General features: G+C 34.0%; 1 protein-coding gene across 1 annotated transcript in view; it reads right to left on the bottom strand.

Annotated features, from left to right (window-relative positions):
• Positions 1-245: 245 nt before the first annotated feature.
• Positions 246-20,630, bottom strand: part of LOC121382937 (uncharacterized protein C20orf194-like) — a 113,434-nt gene continuing 93,049 nt past the window's right edge. Inside the window, exons 25-39 of the mRNA XM_041512622.1 lie at positions 20,388-20,501; positions 19,597-19,708; positions 18,852-18,940; positions 18,179-18,322; positions 16,120-16,196; positions 15,563-15,611; positions 14,758-14,839; positions 12,740-12,828; positions 11,767-11,853; positions 11,251-11,354; positions 10,816-10,890; positions 10,019-10,197; positions 8,189-8,254; positions 6,220-6,313; positions 246-4,857 (exon numbers count right to left, since the gene is read on the bottom strand). Of these exons, the coding sequence (XP_041368556.1) occupies positions 4,754-4,857; positions 6,220-6,313; positions 8,189-8,254; positions 10,019-10,197; positions 10,816-10,890; positions 11,251-11,354; positions 11,767-11,853; positions 12,740-12,828; positions 14,758-14,839; positions 15,563-15,611; positions 16,120-16,196; positions 18,179-18,322; positions 18,852-18,940; positions 19,597-19,708; positions 20,388-20,501 (1,465 nt within the window). The 3' untranslated portion in view covers positions 246-4,753. The remainder of the gene's footprint in view (positions 4,858-6,219; positions 6,314-8,188; positions 8,255-10,018; positions 10,198-10,815; positions 10,891-11,250; positions 11,355-11,766; positions 11,854-12,739; positions 12,829-14,757; positions 14,840-15,562; positions 15,612-16,119; positions 16,197-18,178; positions 18,323-18,851; positions 18,941-19,596; positions 19,709-20,387; positions 20,502-20,630) is intronic.

The following is a 20,630-nucleotide window of genomic DNA, read 5'->3' as shown; positions in this document are numbered from 1 at the left end:
ACCCGGTACATTTTTCCTAATGAAGCAAAGGATCTTTTATATGCACTTTCCCACAGACAGGAAAGCACATACCACGGCCTTTGTTCAGTTGTGGTGCACTGGCTGGAATGAAAAAAACTAAACAATCAGCTGAATGGATCCACCGAGGTGGTTCGATCCTGCGACGCAAGCACCTCAAGCGAGCACTCAACCGACTGGGCTAAATCCCTCCCCGCAAAGCAATGATGTCTTGAATACAAACAGTAAACAGCTGGACATTTTTTAATTGATTGTTTAACATCAGTAAATGCAGAACACTCAGTTTGTCAAATGTTCACATACATTATTTGAGTACCTACACACATATATTAATTAATTTTAATTAAACATAATATCCATATATATATATAAATATTAATGCCAAAACAGACAAACAAGCATGTGGCAGTTTGAGTGAAGATATTTAATTTCCAATGAATCTTTGAAACATTTCCAATAATACAGCATAACAATACAGTCAGATCTCATTACAATGACTACTTTGTTTCATGTTCACATTCACTTTGTCATTATATCAAATTCCCATTGTAATACATGTAATTACCAAATAGTATGTGTGTGTGTGTGTGTGTGTGGGGGGGGGGGGGGGGGATACACCTAACCCTAAACCATGTAAAACAGAACATTCATGGAGTCCCTAAAGAATTTTACTGCTTTTATTATTTATTTAGCTAAACTACTATTGATAAAGATAAAAAAATACAGTTGAATCCCGTTGGCTTGAACCCTGTCGGTGCTCGAGAAAGTGTTTGACACATTGGGTAGTTCGACTGAACCATTTGATCAACATCATGTAAATGTTACTCGGGACTTTGTTTTTGGTTTGAGCGTTGTGGTATATTCGACCCTTCCAAGTGCGACCCAACGAGATTCTACTGTAATTATAATAATAAAAAGAAAAAAAAGAAAAAGACCATCACAAGTTCAATAACAAAATTATAATACCACTACGTCGATACTACACAAGCTTGAGTAATCAACAGTAATTACAAATTACCTTCTTAACCTAGTTGTTATAATAGTTTTAAGTGAAATGTCATAAAACCCCCCAACTATTTTCAGCAGAAAATCACACATTTTGCTATCAGAAGGTATCAAATAAAAACTCTGGCTTAACATTAGGCCCAAAAGAAAAAATGTCAGTCTCTGGTTAAACCAAAGTTCCAGAATTGAACAGAAAAGGAGGGTATATTTAGGTGTTTTTTTTACATCATCTTCAATGGCCAAGGTGCCTCCTCCTTTGTCTTGGTACCCGAAACAGTAGCACGGGAGGCTCTATACAACCAACAGGTTACGTACTGCAGGAAATTAAAAACAAAAAATGTTGATGCACGATGTCAAAATTGATGTGCACACTGACCAGAGACCAGACCTTACTGGTATGTATGTTAGCTCCTGTCAGTATTCAATCTGGTAAACAGATGTAAATATTGTTCAAAGTTAACGTTTGTTTTGTTTAATGTCACCTCTAGAGCACATTGGTTTGTTAATCATCAGATATTCTGACATGGAGTCTTCAGAACAGACCTGCTAAATTTTTCCACTTGCACCAAGCCTTGTGGGGATCTTTTATATTCACTTTTCCACAGTAGGGACAGCCAATACAATGGCCTTTGATATACCAGTCTTGAGGCTCTGTTTGGAATAGCACACATATATAATACCGGTAATACCTAATGCATCCCCTGAAGAGAGTTTATTCTATGACCTAAGCATTTCAGCAGAACACTCTACCGACCGAGCCAAGTCCAACCCTTGAACATTGCTAAAAAGATGGCATAGTATTAGTAGAGAGATCTAACTGTATGTATATATCAAACAATGTCATTAAAATGGAACATATACAAGTATTTAAATACATATCTTAAAGGGACTATTCCGAGTTTGCAATCCTTGTTTAACAACCAAACTTTAAAGGTACATCTTGAATAGTTATTGTTTAGAATGTCAGTTTATGTATATCGAATGAGTTTCTGGTCATCCTAAAGTTTGTAGTAGCTCAAATTACGTTTCACTTCTTAATATAAATGTTTTTGTAAGTACAATATTATTTGAAGGTAAAATACAGTTTAAGCTACTAATATTGGGATAACAAGAAAAACATTGAATATACAGACATTGACATTATAGACAAGAACATATATTAAATATGTAAATTTAGTTGTTAAAAATGTTCAGTTTTTTGTTTATAAACACCACTAGAACACATTGATTTATGAATCATTGGCTATTGGATGTGAAACATTGAGTAATTTCATTCATTTGGTAATTCTGACATAAGAGTCTTAGAGAGGAAACCCGCTACATTTTTCCATTAGTAGCAAATCTTTTAAGTTGTAAACATGCTACAATGGCAACAAACTCAGGATAGTCACTTTAAAGCAATACAGTAAACAGAAAAAACCCCATTAAATAAATATATCACACATTCATTTTGTATTAAACAATCAAAAACAAAACAAGCCCATCAAACATAATTATATCTTCACCATCTGAAAATGATTGAAAAGAGAAAATTGTATACAAACACACTGATTTGTCCTATAAAGTGTTACCTGTACAGGTATATATTCTGAGACTGGCTGAACACACTCAGGACACTCTTTAAGAATGACAAAAATTATAAAATACTTTTTGGTTTTGTTCAGGCTCTCTATGGTGTAATCACAATGAGTACTGAAATTCACAACCGTTGCACTTCTTACGTACATGTATTTAGATATATAAGGGAATGTATTAGAAGTTTTATAGGTCGGTGGTCATGCTTCAGTAACTGTCCATTGTCCACTTTCCAGTCGCAGAAGCACAAAACGGGCTAAAATATGACACTCGTGCATAGGGGATGCTCAATAAAAATGATCACATGAAGTGGAATGGGGGGGGGGGGGGGGGGGGGGGAGAAGAGGAAGAAAGGAACATTTCTTTTTAGTATCCAACACCCAATCATTGGAATAAAATTAATTATATTGCAACCACCCACAAAATATATTGCAGTGTACACCCATTCCCTTCCACCATATATGAGAGAGAGATGACCAACCACTGACCCACTGAAAATATGCAGTATAATGCCTTACTTCACCATGTGTAGGACAAAAATCGAATCAAAATCCACCCTGCCTACCACCCCTATGTGATCATATTGGGAATGGCCACAGATTCATTTCCTTGTTAACAAACTTATTCAAGTCCCCAATTCTTAACTTGTGCACATAATAGATATATAATACTCATTTGTAAGGGAACTCGGTTTGGTATCTTCCTGGTTGCATTGTGGTTTGTATGGGGCTGAAGATACCACCACACACAGCAACATCTAGAGTACAATTATAATCACAATGCTGTATCTAATAATAAAAGGCAGTGAGTTTACACAATGTTCTTTGCAGCATTATCACCGTTTGGTATCAGTGTTTGTACTATTGATATAAACCCATAATAAAGTATTGTTTGGACAAAGTCTTGTGTTGACTTTTGAATACTATGTTTGTGTATACATGACACCTGTATAATCTGTATATAACTCTCCTCATCTTACCTACCAGCTGACCTGCTAAATGTCCCAACAAAATATACAGTTAAACCTGCTCTAGCGACCACCTGTATAAAGCAACCACCTATATTAAGTGGACACATTTTTATTCTCCCAAATCATCTAAGATAGTACAAACTGACCTGTACAGTCAAATGTCTTAAAGGGCTACAATTTGATACTACAGTGGTGTCCATACAATTAACACTGGTTTGACGGTACATTTAACATCTGAAAAGTATTTCATTCATAGTCAAAAGTATTTCATTCATAGTCACAGTATAGTCATCATGTCCCACATGTTAATGATATTTTCATATACATGTACAGTGAAACCCCCTCAAGACCGGACCCTCTCTAAACCGGACAAAATTCTATCCATTTTCAGCTAATTTTAGCTGTTTAAAACATTTACAAAATGACTTCAAAATGGTGGCGAGCATTAGCTGAAAAGGAGCAAACACACATTGTACATTTCAAGTCACGTAATCCGCGTTAGTCTGCCGTTAGTAGGTCAATTGCTGTGCGTCCGTGACTTTAAAATTCTGTATCATAACAAAAAGCAGTTCTAATGATAATTAAGTAACTGTGTGAAAATTAACTTACAACTACAGATGTGTTAAACATCATCATCATCTGCTTCAACAGATGAACAATAACCAGAATTTAACAGTCCACACAATTCAACACACAAAAAAAAAAGACAAAAGCATCCATACAATGAATGACAACATATTATAACTAGCTGATCATATTTTGGCAATTCCAACAATATAATACTAAAATGCATGGGAATTATTAATATATTACAAAAACATCACAAATGCAAATAATTTTAACAAAAACAAAAAGTCTGTGGCAAAATGCATGCTCCATAAAAATTCATCCAGATTTAGGTCCACTAGCAGATCTAACAGAATGTAAAAAAAAATGGAATGTTAAATTAAATCTATGGAATTTGCCAGACATATCAGTCAACATTTGAAATAAATATTTAGATTTCAATAGCCACACATCCAAATGACTGTGGAAAATCAACAATGTGAATAACTTTAATGGGTTTCAAAAAGGTAAAGGTCTTATTGTGAGCTTGAAATTTTTTCAAGTTGCATTAAAATCAGGAATTCTGTCAAAACAAAGAGTTTTTTTCCATCTCTGAAAAATCTGTCTATTTGTGTCATCTTAAGCAAACAAGTCAACAAAAGGTTGTGCATCTATCTTCTCATTGTATTTGGAAATCTCTTCATTCTTGTCTTTTAACCACTGGTTGATGAACTCCTCAAGATCTGATCACAGTCAAGAAAGACAATGTTTTGTTTTGTTTAACAACACCACTAGAGCATATTCATTTATTAATCATTGGCTATGGGATGCAAGAAAGATGAGTGTAAAGTGAAAATGGCTTCAAATGTTATAACAATTACAATGCAATTATTGGAGTAAGATTTTTTTTTTATCTATACACATACTTTTCTGAGCATACAACACAATATCCAAGACGACTTAGCATTAAGATCACCTGAAGTGCATATGGTAGTTATGCACTTCAGGTGATCTTAGCACTAATGGAATGGGGCCCTGAACACATTGGTTAGTTATCAAAGAAGGAAATAAGAAAGAAGAATGTTTAACAATACCTCTGCACATTTTAAACTACAACACAACTATTTGTTGTCTGGTAACCAGCTATTTCATCACTTGGTCTGCAGTATCTGAAAGGAAGGATGCTGCCACTAAAGAGGCTGACTGACTGACTGACTGACTGAAATCGTTTAACATGTTCATATACCACTAAGGTTTCGAACACGCCTGTCCCGGGCTTAACCTCAGACTTCGCCAGTGACTAAGTCCGGGCCAGGAGGGGGAAGGTAAGTTTGAGGTGGGTGGAATTTGGAATAAGAATTTAGTAGTTAGGTCAAGCACCTAAGGCCAACAGGAACTGATTCAAAATACCATGTCTGGCAAAAACGTTAAGTCCAAAAATAAAATTAGAATGCTTGGCCGAAAAGATTTTAAGGTGATTTGAGCAATTTAGATGAGCTACCAAATTAAAGTGTGTCAGACTGTTTACAAAAAAATAAACATAAAATTTCGAACCACTGACTAAAGAGGGAACTCCTACCAAATAATAACTAGGGATCTTTTATAAGAAAGCTTTCATCCATCATACAGACTAGCAGCAATGGGGGTTTTGTATGTACTTGTTACCAGGGTTTGAATCCCTTAATGGCACAGGAACAATCCCTACTGGATACTAATGGATCAATCCTATGACACATTGCATCTAAGGTAAATGTATATAGTTTGATGCAAACAATGTCTTCATTAAAAGAAAAGCCTCCTCTATCCCCCCAAAAAAACAACAACAACAACACCCTAACAACTTGAAAATAAAAATAAAAACAAAAAACAAACAAAACAAAAACAGAAAAACAATCACAAAATTCTCAGCTTGACAAAGCTTGGTCCATACTAGTTAGATGGAAAACAGTCGACATAATGAGCCAAATAAAAACAGTCCTATATTTATTGAATGCCACTGAAACACAAAATAAATTAACATGCAATACAGCACAACATTACTGGATGGATAATCTATGAATACATTTTGGTGGTCTTATGAAGCAGAGAACTGTAAGAAAGGATACTGGGATGCAAGTTGGACTTCTCGCCACCCATGCTGACGAAGTGAGTTCCACTGTAGAACCAACCGGCCGGAAGAACATCCAAATGATGCTGCTTCTGGAAAATAATCATTTTATTATTACAGAGTTAGTTTAATGTGGTATGAATCTGAGGATAACATATATTCCTAACTTCATAACATAAAAAAAAAAAAAGAAAGACATATTTTATTTAACGGCGCACTCAACACATTTTATTTACGGTTATATGGGTCAGACATATGGTTAAGGACCACACAGATATTGAGAGAGGAAACCCGCTTTCGCCACTTAATGGGCTACTCTTTTCAATTAGCAGCAAGGGATTTTTTATATGCACCATTCCACAGACAGGGTAGTACATACCACGGCCTTTGATATACAAGACGTGGTGCACTGGTTGGAACGAGAAATAGCCCAATGGGCCCACCGACAAGAATTGATCCCACACAGACCGCGCATCGAATGAACGCTGTACCACTGGGCTATGTCCTACCCTTAATAACATAAACAAGTCTTTTTAAAACACAAATATTGATATTCTTGAACAGGAAAAAGAAAATGTATGTTTACAAAGAGAATAACTAGTTAATGACATCGAATATCTGCTTTATCCTGTGAAGTTAAGAATAGGAGATATCTGACATCATTAACTAGTTATTATCTTTATCCTGCAGACCATATAAAATTAAGATAAAAAAGCTATTACTTCTGTTATTTGAGCCACATTGTACAATGACCTAGAGGTCAAATGAGCGATTTTGTAATGTCGCTATGTGTGTGACATCACATGAGTGACATCAAAAGTCATATCCTGCTAGTAACAGGATATGACGTAGCAGGATATGACTTTGCTTTATCTGTCATCATATTCTGTCAATAGAAATGGTGGTTGCAGCATAAAATTTCATTAAGACGGCAAAAGTAGGTAAACCAACGGTAGCATTCCTCAACAGCTGATTCATTTACCCTTGGTATCCCAATGATTGAGATGAAAATGATACTGGAGAAAAACACCCGAGAACTTAGCACAGTGTTGAAAAGTAGAAGGTCCACTGTGACATGTCTTCAAATAACAAGAACTGGAAGAGTTTTCAGAAAGTATTAAAATCTGGATTTCTCCACAGGATGTTCATATCTATACCTCGGTGGCATCATGCTTATACCACTGGAGATAAGGCTGGTAGGTTCGCAGCCCGGTATCAGCTTCCACCCAAAGCGAGTTTTAACAACTCAGTGGGTAGGTGTAAGGCCACTACACCCTCTTCTCTCTCACTAACCACTAACAATTAACCCACTGTCCTGGACAGACAGTCCAAATAGCTGAGGTGTGTGCCCAGGACAGCGTGCTTGAACCGTAACTGGATATAAGCACGAAAAGTTGAAATAAAATTAAATGAATTAATATCTATACAATGAAAGTTTAAGCATACAACTATCTCGCTTCAATGTTGTGGCAAAAATTATAACCAGCACTACTTCAAAAGGATGATATTATGTTCATCAACTCTTCCGATTTATTAATATCTTTATATTAATGCTTGGGTGATTTTAAAATGTATTTATTACCATATACAAAAAACAAAAACCCTACTACAAAATTACTATTCAAATTGATGTTTATAGTGTTTTTACAAATTCCAAAGAAGCTGTCAGCTGTATGCACTGTCACAAAAAGGTGATTTGTTGTTGATTTTGGTAAATAAAATCGTACATCGTGTACTCATTGTCAGTTTTATATAATAAAACAAATTGGTACATATTATAGAATGTAGGCCTATATGGTGTTGTTTTTTTAAGGTTTTTCTGAGGAAATTTTTTAATGTGGGATGTTTGCATAACACACAGGAAAATATATTATATCAAGAAGCAGACCAATAACTATCTAGCACAAAGATATCATTTTGTTGTATACAATGTATGTATAAATCCCGATTTGTCAAGAACATATTACATGTATTCGATTGATGTCCTCCTGTGAAATGTCCTTTCTACTAATTATCTTCTTTTTTTGTGGTCTCTAGAAAAAGAAAAAACCCCAATAATAAAACAAACATAACACAGGCAGTAATCTAGAACTGAAAAAGAAGAAGTGACTTCTCCTTTTTCAGAAGAAAAGGAGAAGTAACTTTGCTAAAAATAGGAAAACTGAACATTACTTGGTACCTTTCTTAAAGTTTCGTATCATAATATTTTGTTATTAAATACATGTATTACTACTTTAGGTAATAAAATTTATTAAGCAAAACATGAATATTTTCATTAAAAAATGCAATAGTATTAAGTAACTGATAATTAATATAAAGAATGAAAGTTCTAATTAGTATTTTCTGGGTTTACTGAAATGAATCTGACTGATAAAAACCCCCAAAACACTTGACTGATCAAGTGCAAAAGAAGCGATCAGAGTAGCATACCAACGTGAAACAATGGACTGACATGATGCTAACTGGTATACGACAATAAACACATTCAATTTGGCTTCTTGTGGAATAGTATTTCCGTCCTACAATAATCTAATATCCATGTTAAATTTTAATAAAGTTTCGACCAAGATAACAATGTAAAGAATATTTTGTCTTTCATTAATGATACATTAGTTTTAATATGCAATTTTTCAACAAAGATCAGATACAAACTTTTAGAAAGCAGTGCTTATTAAGTCCGAAGTGGTTTTATCCTCATATGTAACTTGTTACATTAATGTTTGATACTCTGATAAAAGGTACTCATGAGATATATTGACAAAAAAAAGAAAAATGAAGTTGTCAGACCTGCTTAAGTGGCCATTTGATGGCCTATTATACAAACATCAGTCTCAACATGCCAACTTTACTATTTTTATCAAATAATGATGTAAATTTTACCTGAATTGAGCAGTTATCTGTCTGAAGTAGCCTTCAGCAACTATTTAACCCAGATTTGATAGCAACTAGTAACACCGGCCCTGGTGGGGTAGTTGTCAAGTCATCAGACATAAGCCTGATAGGTACTGGGTTCACATCCTCTTACCGGATCATTACACTGATAATATTAATCAGATATAGGCACAAAAATAGTGAGCTCTGTGGTCTAGTGGATACGCTGCTGGACAATAAAGCTGACGACAGTGGTTGAAATCCCATCAAAGATGGCTCCCACTTTCATTCATCTTTTTCATCTATCACCCTCTGCCTGCCATTCTCATTATCTTAATATAAAAAACTTTCAAAGTTTTCCTACGATTACAATCTGTTTCAACCTTTTTCTGTCAGTTTCCTCCAACTCTGTCTTCTGAGCTGTCCACACCATCGCCTACCTGCCTCAACTTCCTCCATGGGTGCAGTCTCTGTGTACTTTCCTGCTCCCACCTGGCATCCTCGTCCTCTGTCGCTAATAAAGCTGGTTTGACCCACGGCACTAACGACCGCAGGTAGTAGGGGTGTATAGTAGGTGGTTACAAGTGCCTCTAAACAATGCCAGAAGTAACTAATGAACACTCTATGCAGTGGTCAGACTAAGCCCACAGGTAAAAGCTGATGGGAATGACAGGTGTGTGGCACAGATAGCCACAAGAGATAAGCACCTGTTGCAGTTGGAGAAACAAGGACTGGGATGTGGAGGTGGACAGAGAATGAAGTTGAAAGATCGGATGAGTTGCCAGATCGGGAAGAAATGAGATGGAATTCAAAGGAGTAAAAGGAAAGGGGCAGTAGGGAACCCCCCCACCCCCCAAAACCCCCCTTCAAAAATAAGTATGTATAAACAAACAAGAATCAATTGCTAACTGCAGAATATATCCAACCTGTTTGGTGCATCCTCTCAGCCAGTCCTTTAGCTGGCTTTCTTCCAGTCCACTTCCAGTGCAGACCACGTAGCAGGAATAGTTCCAATTCTGTGGAAGTCGGTTCTCGCCGTTGGAGGGATGGATTGTTAGAGCTCCGGTCAGTGTCACATACTGGACATCCATCAGCTGCTGTGAGTCTGGCAACAAATAAGTATCAAAGATGAAAGCATTTGACATTGCGGGTGCATGTGCAGGAAATTATACAGAGGGGTTTAAACTTTGGCTAGCGATGTTTTTAAGGGATTTGGTTCATGCTCCCTGTGGAATTTTTTTTTTTTTTTTAAAGTAGTTTTGAGCAAGGGGATTAGTGTTGGTTTTGACCTCTGTAAACCCCCTCTGCACACATATCTGCATTGGACGAAAAGTCCAGAACCTTTTGGGCAGGAACAGTTTTTGGGTAGTGCAAATATCTGGAATTGCTGAATTTCAATCTCTACTGTACGAGAGCATTTTTATTTTTGTTAAAATCCCCATCATTTGAGATATATTCACTATTTTCAGTACATATAATACCCATCCAAATAGGCTAAACATTTAATTAATGGGGATTAAACCATCTAAGATTGAACCTAGACCAGCCGGGTATTAGGCGAGCACTTTACCATTGGGCTACATTCCACCCCAACAAAATGCATGGATAATTCTTTATATATAGTTTATATTATAGTTTTCAGGATTCATTCTTTAATGAATATTTTCTACATTTATTTCAAATTTTAAAACATATAATATTTTGTCATTGCCACAATACTGACCTGCAAAATGCAGCGAGCCTTGAATAAAGTAGATATTCCCTTTAAATGGGTAACTTGATAGAGTCCGTTTCAAATCTGTAAAGACAAATACTACTTTATTACCAGTACAGTGGAATATAAAAAAACCAACATATTATTTAATAAAATAAACAACTTCAATCGCTATGTTTAATTAAAAAAACAATTATAATCTTTGTTATTTTTTTCTGTTTATTAGAAAAAAATAGTGCTCTTCCTTTCAACTGTTTCTTTTACATATTATAACAAGTCATGGTAACCTCTCTAATGATCTGATTTATAGTGTTAATTTTTAACACTGACATGCAACTACTAATAACTATATGCAAAATGCTATTTTCCTAATACATTTGTCCATTAATGGAAGAAAGAACTGAGGATGGTATATAACATACTGTTAATAATATAAAAACTCACCCCGTAGTCTGTTGACAAATTTTACTTTCTCTAAGCTTTTCGAAAACTTCAGACAGATACTAGACATGGAATGTGAAGTCATGTTCTGGAAAGATGGCTTTTTCCTGTTGTAAATAAAGGTTTTTTTAATATTATTATATACTAAAAGGCAAAAGCAGCATCAGAGAAAAATATCTGAATCAGTTTTCCATTTGAATAATAAATGAACCCACTTCAAAAGTCGACATTTGGCATTGCCTTATCTATATATTAAGAAGTTAAAAGTCAGATTGAATGAATGAATGAATGAATGAATGAATGAATGAATATTTAACGATACCCAGCATAAAAATACACATCAGCTATTAGGTGTCAAACAAAAAGTAAGCCAGATGTCAAAATCAAATCTTACTAAAATACAAAAGCACACAAACAATATAAAAACTAAGCTTGTAAACCAGCCAAATTGTTGCATCATTTCTTTGTCATTTAGTATGTCAGTACTAGGCTACAAACTGTAATTCTTAAACCACTCACCATCCTGGGTAGAGAAGAAGTCTTGATCTCACCATCTTGGGCTGCATGAAGTTTGAATCGGACAAAATTAAGTCCAGATCTGTACTTCTGAAGTCAGCAATAGTGTAAAAGAAAGAAATGAAGATTCATCCATTTTACATATTTTGATTCATCTCTCCAATTAAGGTTCAAGCATGCTGTCCTGGGCATACTGAGAAATGCAGAGAACTTCATAAACATGTTTTTTTTAATCTTATTATTTATCACATGAGTTTATTGTGCACAAGAACATATACATGTACACTGTTTTTATGCAGAATAAATGAAGAATGTAATCTACAGCATGATGGTTCTTGGAGTATGTAATACACAAATATATACTGATGAACAAAAGAAAGTATACTGATCAGTTTAAAAAAAAAATGTAAAAACAACACAAAAGCCCATTTGGGTGCAAGTGTTGTATTTCCAAAACATAATCATTTGATGAGATATAAAACTGTATATATAATAATTACCATCAAATATGTATATCACACTTTACAAACAGTACTAGAGTTAAAACATGCTATTTCACATAAAAAAAAATTCAGTTTCTTTCTTTTGATCATCAGTGCAAAATATATATATATATTTTTTTTTTTTTTAAAGTTTTTAGATTATGTCAAACATAAATTTCTGGAGAATATTGGAGAATGTAACACATAGAAGAAAAAACTGTTGGAAATGTAATACCTGGTACATAGAAGAAATAATTGTTGGAAAATGTAATGCACAGGAATAGTTTTACAAAAGACAGGAAGAGGTGCAGTGTAGAAGATTCTTAGGCCATCCCATTGGCTGTTGGAATGTTCGAACCAGACTACTATCCTTAGGGGAATATGCACTAGTTTGAGGACAGGTGATGTTGAAAACAAATATTATTAACTCTTTCATGTCCTCCAAAAAGATTGTTGGGTTTCTTTTGTATTTGTGTATAAAACTACAGTTTTACCTTGATATCACAGTTTTGTTTGCCACCAACAACGCCACATCAGAGTTGATACATCGAATAAGACTTTGCACTTCTTCAAGAAGATCATTCTGGAAACAAAGAAAAGGAATGTTTCTTTACACAACACTTCAGCATGTTGTTTAATTACTCACTAGTAGGTGTTAGATATCAAACATGGATATACAACAGAGAATACCCCCTAAAAATCTACTGTTACCTATCACCTCTAAGGTTTTTACCAACAGTGACATATCCAAGTTTCTTATTCTGTTATTACAAAATCAGTTTGAGATAAGGCAAAATGTTTTATCAAACATTTTCAAATGTCTAGTGTCTAATAATTTTTTTATTCTTTTTTTAACGTTAAAGAAAAAAATATCTCAAAATTAGAAAAACAAAACAGCATGATTATATTTCCACAGATTAGCATGCCAATCATTCAATAAAAAAAAAAGGCTGAACTCGCTCAACATATGGAAGGAAATGTTTTATTTAACAACACACTCAACATTGTTCAACATATGGAGTAACATACAATATATAAATGTAATATGCAAACTACACAGAAAAGTACATCAAAACTGAAGTCAAAAAGACAAAATTTGTGATGCATAAAAGTCATTCCTGTCATCTGCAGTAAAAAAAACCTCTTACAAAAGAAGAAAAAAAAGATTGAATAGACTCAGACCTGTCAACCCTCCCGGATTCCGCGGGAGTCTCCCGGATTCCGCGGGAGTCTCCCGGTATTTGATCAAATCTCCTTTCACCTGTGCAGGAGACAATTTCTCCTGTTAAATGACATTTTTGTAAGAATTTAAAAAAAATCGATAACATAAGGGAAGTAACTCATTCTCATTCAGAAAATGTTGACTACTTTCGGTTTCCGAGAATGTAACAGGCCGAATAGTCCGGACTGTTTATCCTTTGCCGAAGTAGGACTTGCGGGATATTTATATTGTTAAAAAAGCACATGGAGTTTATAAAATGACGTGTTATTATAATGTTTGTTGTCATCGTAATGGCTACGAAGCGTGTTGCCGATAATTCAACAGGCTGTGTATTGCCATTCAGTGTTGCCATATATATAACTATCCAATTTAGTTCTAATAACGGCTCTTAATTGTAAAATGTTTTCCCACTAGATTACATAATGCAACTATGACGAATCTGAAGTGTCAGACTCTGGCCCAGAGTTGACAGCGACGATACACACGATGCATGTTAAAATCACATGTCACAGCAAGACAACGAAAAGACCAATTAGCTATATAAACATACTTGTGTCAATTAATTTTGTATGTTTGCACAGTAAAATGTTGGTAAGAAGGGTACACTTCAAGAGATTATTTTTGTACAATTAATAGATGTTGTATTTGACATAAAGTTACTCATGGAAATGGGTATAATTCCGGTAAATTTCACACGATGTCCGTAATGAAGTTTTACTTATGATTAATGGAAATACAATATTTATTGCATCATTATAATGATTTTAAATAAGTACCATGCCACTGTTCCTCATAATAGTAAAAACTGAATATTAATTTATAAGATTTATATAAATTTGTCTTAGGTACTTAGCTACACTAACCACAAATGATGATGTAACGTAACCTGTAAAGGCTGTAAGTCTAATACCGTAAATGTACTAATTAATTTTTTAATTTCTTGTTCGTGTTCTTAACATTTTTGGATAAAAGAGTTATTTAAATAAAAATATATGTATTAAATCATAATAATATTTAAACTTTAAATTTTTTTAATAATAATATATATATTTTATTTTTAATTTTTTTAAATGCCAAAAGCTAAGGTTAACAAGTATATATGACATTATGTAGTGTTCATATAACTTATTGTAATATATATATATTTTAAATCTTGCGATTTTAGGTTAAATTGTGTTAATTTAAAAAATCTCCTGCTTTTTTTACAAAATCTCCTACTTTTTCAACACACACCTCCTGCTTTCTCTTGACTAAAGGTTGACAGGTCTGTAGACTATGTTATGTGTTTACCTTTATTTCTGTTGATGACATGGAGATGATACAGTTTACCCAACCTTGTGCACACTGGTTCAGTAATACTGGAAATGGCCATCTGTTACAAAAACACAAAAAAGCAGGAAAAAAAACCATGATAAAACTATAAAGCAATACACGTCTATTTAAAAAAAAATCAATAAAAAAATTAATTAAATATCTGCAATTAGTATGTCCAAATACTGGTAAAAGTGCTTATTGGGTATGTAGTTATAAACTTAAACAATAGATACTTCCAAATACTCAGGTAACTATCTTATAAATATACAGAACTTCACATACAGTGTTTTCACTTCCTGTTTATTGCACAAGTTTATTTTGCTCGAGAATATATACCTCGAGATCATGTAATGGTTGAATGGTATATTCTTTCACAAATTAAATGAATGCAATAAATAGGAAGTGAAAACAACATACATGTATATCAAGTTCTGTATTTATTACATACCTTCTTTTATGTTTTTTAATTTAACATCATAACACTTTGTTAAATCTATGATCAAACTCCTTAACGTTAAGAATCTTACTCTGCGGCAGCCTTGTGTAATGTTTCAAAAATGATGTAACATAATTTGTAGATCATATACAGTGTGTATGAAGTCAGTAAATAAAAAGCGCTAACTGCAGTAAAATTAAAAAGGGAATTTCCCATTTAAAATTTATCACATGGTTTCAAAATGTCTTTATCACTATAGTAAGATTGAATAGGTATGTAATAAATGATTGTTCTACAGCTTAGCATCAATCACTGCAATGCCAGATCATTATAGTTTCAACCTACCTGTGCTCCATAAATGTATTCTGAGGATCAATGCAAACTGACACAGAACCTGGGGTAAAGAATACACAAATGGATTAACTTTAAGACACCAAATTCATTTATATGTGCCCAACCTTAGCAATTATTAAAAAATAGTTCCAAGTATATGTAGGTTGTACATATTTAATATACATATAAATTGATTTATCTTGTAGAAACAGATAAAAGAAAGTATAATACCAAAGGGTACCACATATCAGTTCAATTAATGTTTACTTTTTTATTTTTATTATTTTTTTATTTTAGTAAATAATAACAAATAGAAAAGAGTCATACCACCAGTTTCTAAATTTGAATATATTCAGTTATATTGTTTAAAAATATACTTAACAAAATCAATTCCAACATGTTATATGCTAAATACTTTCTAGAAACCGCAAAACAGTTACCATATCAGGTTAATAATTTTGTACTACTTTAAATCAACATATCAATGTTACATTATCGTTAGATGTGCATATACATGACAAAAATGATTATACCTTCTCAAATTTCTAAACGAAAGAAATATTTTCTACCTATGACAATGTTTTCAGCTACTTCTTTATTTGGATGGTTGACAATAGCACGAACCACATCAACTGTATCTGTAAACCTGTTGAGAAAATATTCACTTATTACAAGAAAGGTACTTTCATCATCATATATCAGGTACTGAAGATTAACATTATAATACTTTGATAATCATGGATCATTTTTTAAAGCAATTTCTATAATAAATATATGCTAAAGTTGCCAATATTGAGGAAATCTATTGTGTCATCTATTAAAAAAGGAAATATGTTTTAACAACATCCCATTATTGTTTACCACATGGCAGTTGTGAGACTGGTCATCTAGAATATGTAAATTAAAAACCTTAGGGCTCATTTACATTGGATGTGGTGCAACGCATGTGGTGTAGCTACAAAAATTCAGAACTCAAAAGTCGGCAAAAAAAATGGTGGCCCAAAAAATAATAATGGATGTTGGCAAATTAGGGTAAAAGAACCACGAGCAAGATTTTAATGTGGAATGCAAATATTAATAGTGGCTGAGGAAAGAGTTCGACCCGTACCCCTCTATATCAAAGGCTCTAAAGACTAACCCTAACACTAAACCTAACCTTAACCACTGAAAGGAGGGTACGGGTCGAACTCATTCCATGGCTGATATGTTATAGCTCTGAAGAAGATCGCGCACATAATATTATTTGGGCGAATAACACCTTTATTTTTTAAATATTTAAGTCGCCCAAATGGGATATTGATCGCTATTGGCGACCTGGCCACAGGCCGGTTCGAGCCTTGAAATTAAAATACTATTTGCAATGAGAGCATAAAACCCAGGCCACATGCATAAATGCTCTCATTGGAAATAGTGTATTTTAATTTATGCAGTTGCAGTGAATGTGCCACGTAGCATCTGATGTGAATGAGCCCTGAGAATCTTTAATTTAAATATTCCCACAGACAGAACAGTACATACCACAGCCTTTCATGTACCAGCAGTGGATGGAAGTGGACAAACCCAAATGAGACAAATCTCATGAACTCCCATTTTCATGCACTCAATTGTGTGGCATCTGTACTATACCGTACAGGGTTTGAAGTTAATAAAAGCACCAATGGCAAGTCATAGCTATGATATGAATTGATGTAGGTCACAAATTTGACAGATGGCAGTCACCTTTTTGCCACTAAATAAAAATTACTGCCTTCAGTTCAAGAGATAACTTTTGATTTTTCATTTTGTATTTATTTGTTGCAAAAGTTACTGCTTTAAAACTTAAGTGCTGTATAGGCAGGATCAAAACTGGCATATGTTAGTATTTTGTCAATGGTCAAAACCTTTCAAAATTGCAGTAGATAACACCAAATTTTTAAGTTCCCACCCTGCATTCTAACGCAAAATAAAACTCCCTTTTAAAAAAACCTCATTCTTTATGTTCTCCAAATGACCCATTACCATCTCCAAAAGACCCAATACCATCTCCTAAAAACCTATAAACCAAGAAGAAAACCCCTGGCAGGTTTGCTGTCCACCGATGGGAATAGATCAGATGACCCACGGCACCTCAATTGAAAGCTCTTCCATGAAGTCATATCCAAGTTCTGGTTTTGTTTAAACAGTTTGTTGTGGAAATATTTGTAATATATATTTTTTTTAAATAACATTTAGTCAGTAAATGATGTGGATTAGCAAACAGGTGTATAAAATTAAATGCACGATAAACAAAACTGCTATGTAATTTTTATGTGGTATGAACAAGTTAAAAGGCTGTATTGTTTAACGACACCACTAGAGCACACTGATTAATCAGATGTCAACCATTTGGTAATTCTGACACGTAGTCATCAGAGGAAACACGCTACATTTTTCCTAATGTAGCAAGGGGTCTTTTACATGCACTTTCCAACAGACAGGAAAGTACACACCATGGCCTTTGACCAGTTGTGTCTGCATTGGTTGGAACGTGAAAAACACCCAATCAGCTGAATGGATCTACTGAGGTGGTTCGGTCCTGTGACATGAGCACCTCAAGTGAGCACTCAACCGACTGAGCTAAATCCTGTCCCGGTAGAAACAAAGACTGACCCTGAAGTGACGATCATCACCCGAATCTGTTTCTCGGTGCTGGCCAGTTTCTGGTGTGTAGAGTACGCTGACTTCAGGGAAGTCTGCAGGTGCTCCGCATTAAATGGACTTGTTTCATACTTGGGTGCACTCAACACAATCCACCTGTAAGCAAAAGAATAATAAAAATACATTAATAAAATATATACTTTTTTAAATCTCTTTACAAATGAAAGATATTCGATCAGATGTCATTTAGTATATTTATTTAAAAGATGACATTCTGATGAGGATCTTTTTGTCTCAAAAAATATATATCCTGAACAAAATTGTTTTATGAAAAACAAGAGAAAAAATTCCACTTTGGGACGAATTTATAAATGGTGTTCATTGCATTTGTTTTCCTTAAGATGAGTGAAGTTTTAAACATGGACAAAATATAATATATATGTATATATTTTTATTGTAAATTAAATTTAATTATTAAATTATTAAATTAAATTATTAGGAAAGTTATACCTGACTAAATGATAAACACCTCTCATAAATTTAGTCATTTGTGTTTTCCTTGTTGTATCTCTAGTAAGTTAATTTGTAAATATTATCCTGACAGTTTTGTAGTTACTAATAAATAGGTAACTAATGGACTCACTGACAAATTGAAAGCAACATTTTTATGTAGAACTTATAATACCTAATATTTTCTTGTGCTAGATTTGTCAATGTTCTGCAGAGCTGATCTTTGTGCGAGCCAGGAATTCCACTCAATATTGTCACCACAAGCTGAAAAACAACAACAAAACCCAAATGAAAGTAATACCAGGACTCATGCTTATAAAATTAGTCTAGACTTAAGTCTTCCACAAGGTCTGGACTAAGTTTCCTACACAGTATGGAGACTTTAACGACATAGGAACACTATTTAATTGCTTGCAAGCAGTTCGGACTGTACTGAAGTCCAGACTTAACCTTCTGACTACTGCAGGCGAGATATCTCGCCCGACGTCACGTCAGTCGATATACTGTACACTGTATACAGTGCATTCCCCAATTCATATTTCCCGCCGTTTTGCACACAACACTCACCGGAAATGGAAATATAATTAAAGAAAAAAGATTTTTATTTCATGTATTTATGAAACATTTAAGTGAATATATGTGAGTAAAAATTATAAACTTGTACCCACTCAACGTGGTTTTTTTTAAAAATTAATCCAGTAGTCTAAAGGTTAAATGTTTCATAAGCTTGCATGGGCCCAGGTCAAAATAATAAAATATTAGCTAAGCATGTTGAACATATTTATTTATACTATGAACATGAAAATGCTCTGTCATTTGACTGGGATATCATTTCTAGATAAATAATATCAAGCTTTGAAGCAAGTTTTGTCAACAAATATAAATTATTAACATTGTATGATAATAAAAAAACCTCCTACCTTTTTTGATGTAGATGCTGGAATGTAGCTGGCTTGTTTCAAACAACACTTGAGATCGTCACTTGACAGGCTGGTGAAGCCAATACTGCTCACTTTAAAATGATCAAGAAATCTGCAGAAAAACAACCACAAATATTTGAAAAAAAGAAGAAAACACAGATCCAGGACAAAACCCCAACCTCTTATTTCAATTGTGGACAAAACCCCAACCTCTTATTTCAATTGTGGACAAAACCCCAACCTCTTATTTCAATTGTGGACAAAACCCCAACCTCGTATTTCAATTGTTAACAAAACCCAACCTCTTATTTCAATTGTGGACAAAACCCCAATCTCGTATTTTAATTGTGGACAAAACCCCAACCTCTTATTTCAATTGTGAACAAACCCCAACCTCTTATTTCAAATGTGGACAAAACCCCAACCTCTTATTTCAATTGTGAACAAAACCCCAACCTCTTATTTCAATTGTGGACAAAACCCCAACCTCTTATTTTAATTATGGACAAAAGCCCCAACCTCTTATTTCAATTGTGGACAAAACCCCAACACTGTCCAGAATATTTTGGTGTATATCATAAATTGGTACTTGGTGCAAAATCTAAAATCTGAAACAGTTTTACTTGAAACAGCCTTTATTGGAAATGAAAATCTCCTGATATTTGACTACAAAACTTGAAAAAGCATTTCTTGGGTCTGGTTTTAACTTTTATTATCCATGCAGTTAACCTTTAACACAATTATGTTTTAATAAAAACTAAATTTTAATGCATTAACATTCAGTGTCTTACGTGGTAAGTGATGGCAACATCACTGTTGCCTTTTGAAGAGTTGTTATGTGTCCAAATGCTTCGTCAAGTCCAACGTCAATACTTCCCTCATACTTCACCCGTAGCACATCATTTCTGCAACAAAACAAAACAAAACATCAAGGGAGATTTGCTCTACTTTTGGTTTTAACATCAAGGTTTAATCAAAGTTAAACCAAAATGTCTGCTTCTTTTAAACAACAAAAATAAACAAAAAAACATTTT

The sequence above is a fragment of the Gigantopelta aegis genome, chromosome 10 (genome assembly GCF_016097555.1).
Source record: "Gigantopelta aegis isolate Gae_Host chromosome 10, Gae_host_genome, whole genome shotgun sequence".
In the NCBI taxonomy this organism is placed as follows: Eukaryota; Metazoa; Mollusca; class Gastropoda; order Neomphalida; family Peltospiridae; genus Gigantopelta; species Gigantopelta aegis.
The sequence above is the reverse complement of the archived record's forward strand: the minus strand, read 5'-3'. Positions and strand labels throughout refer to the sequence as shown.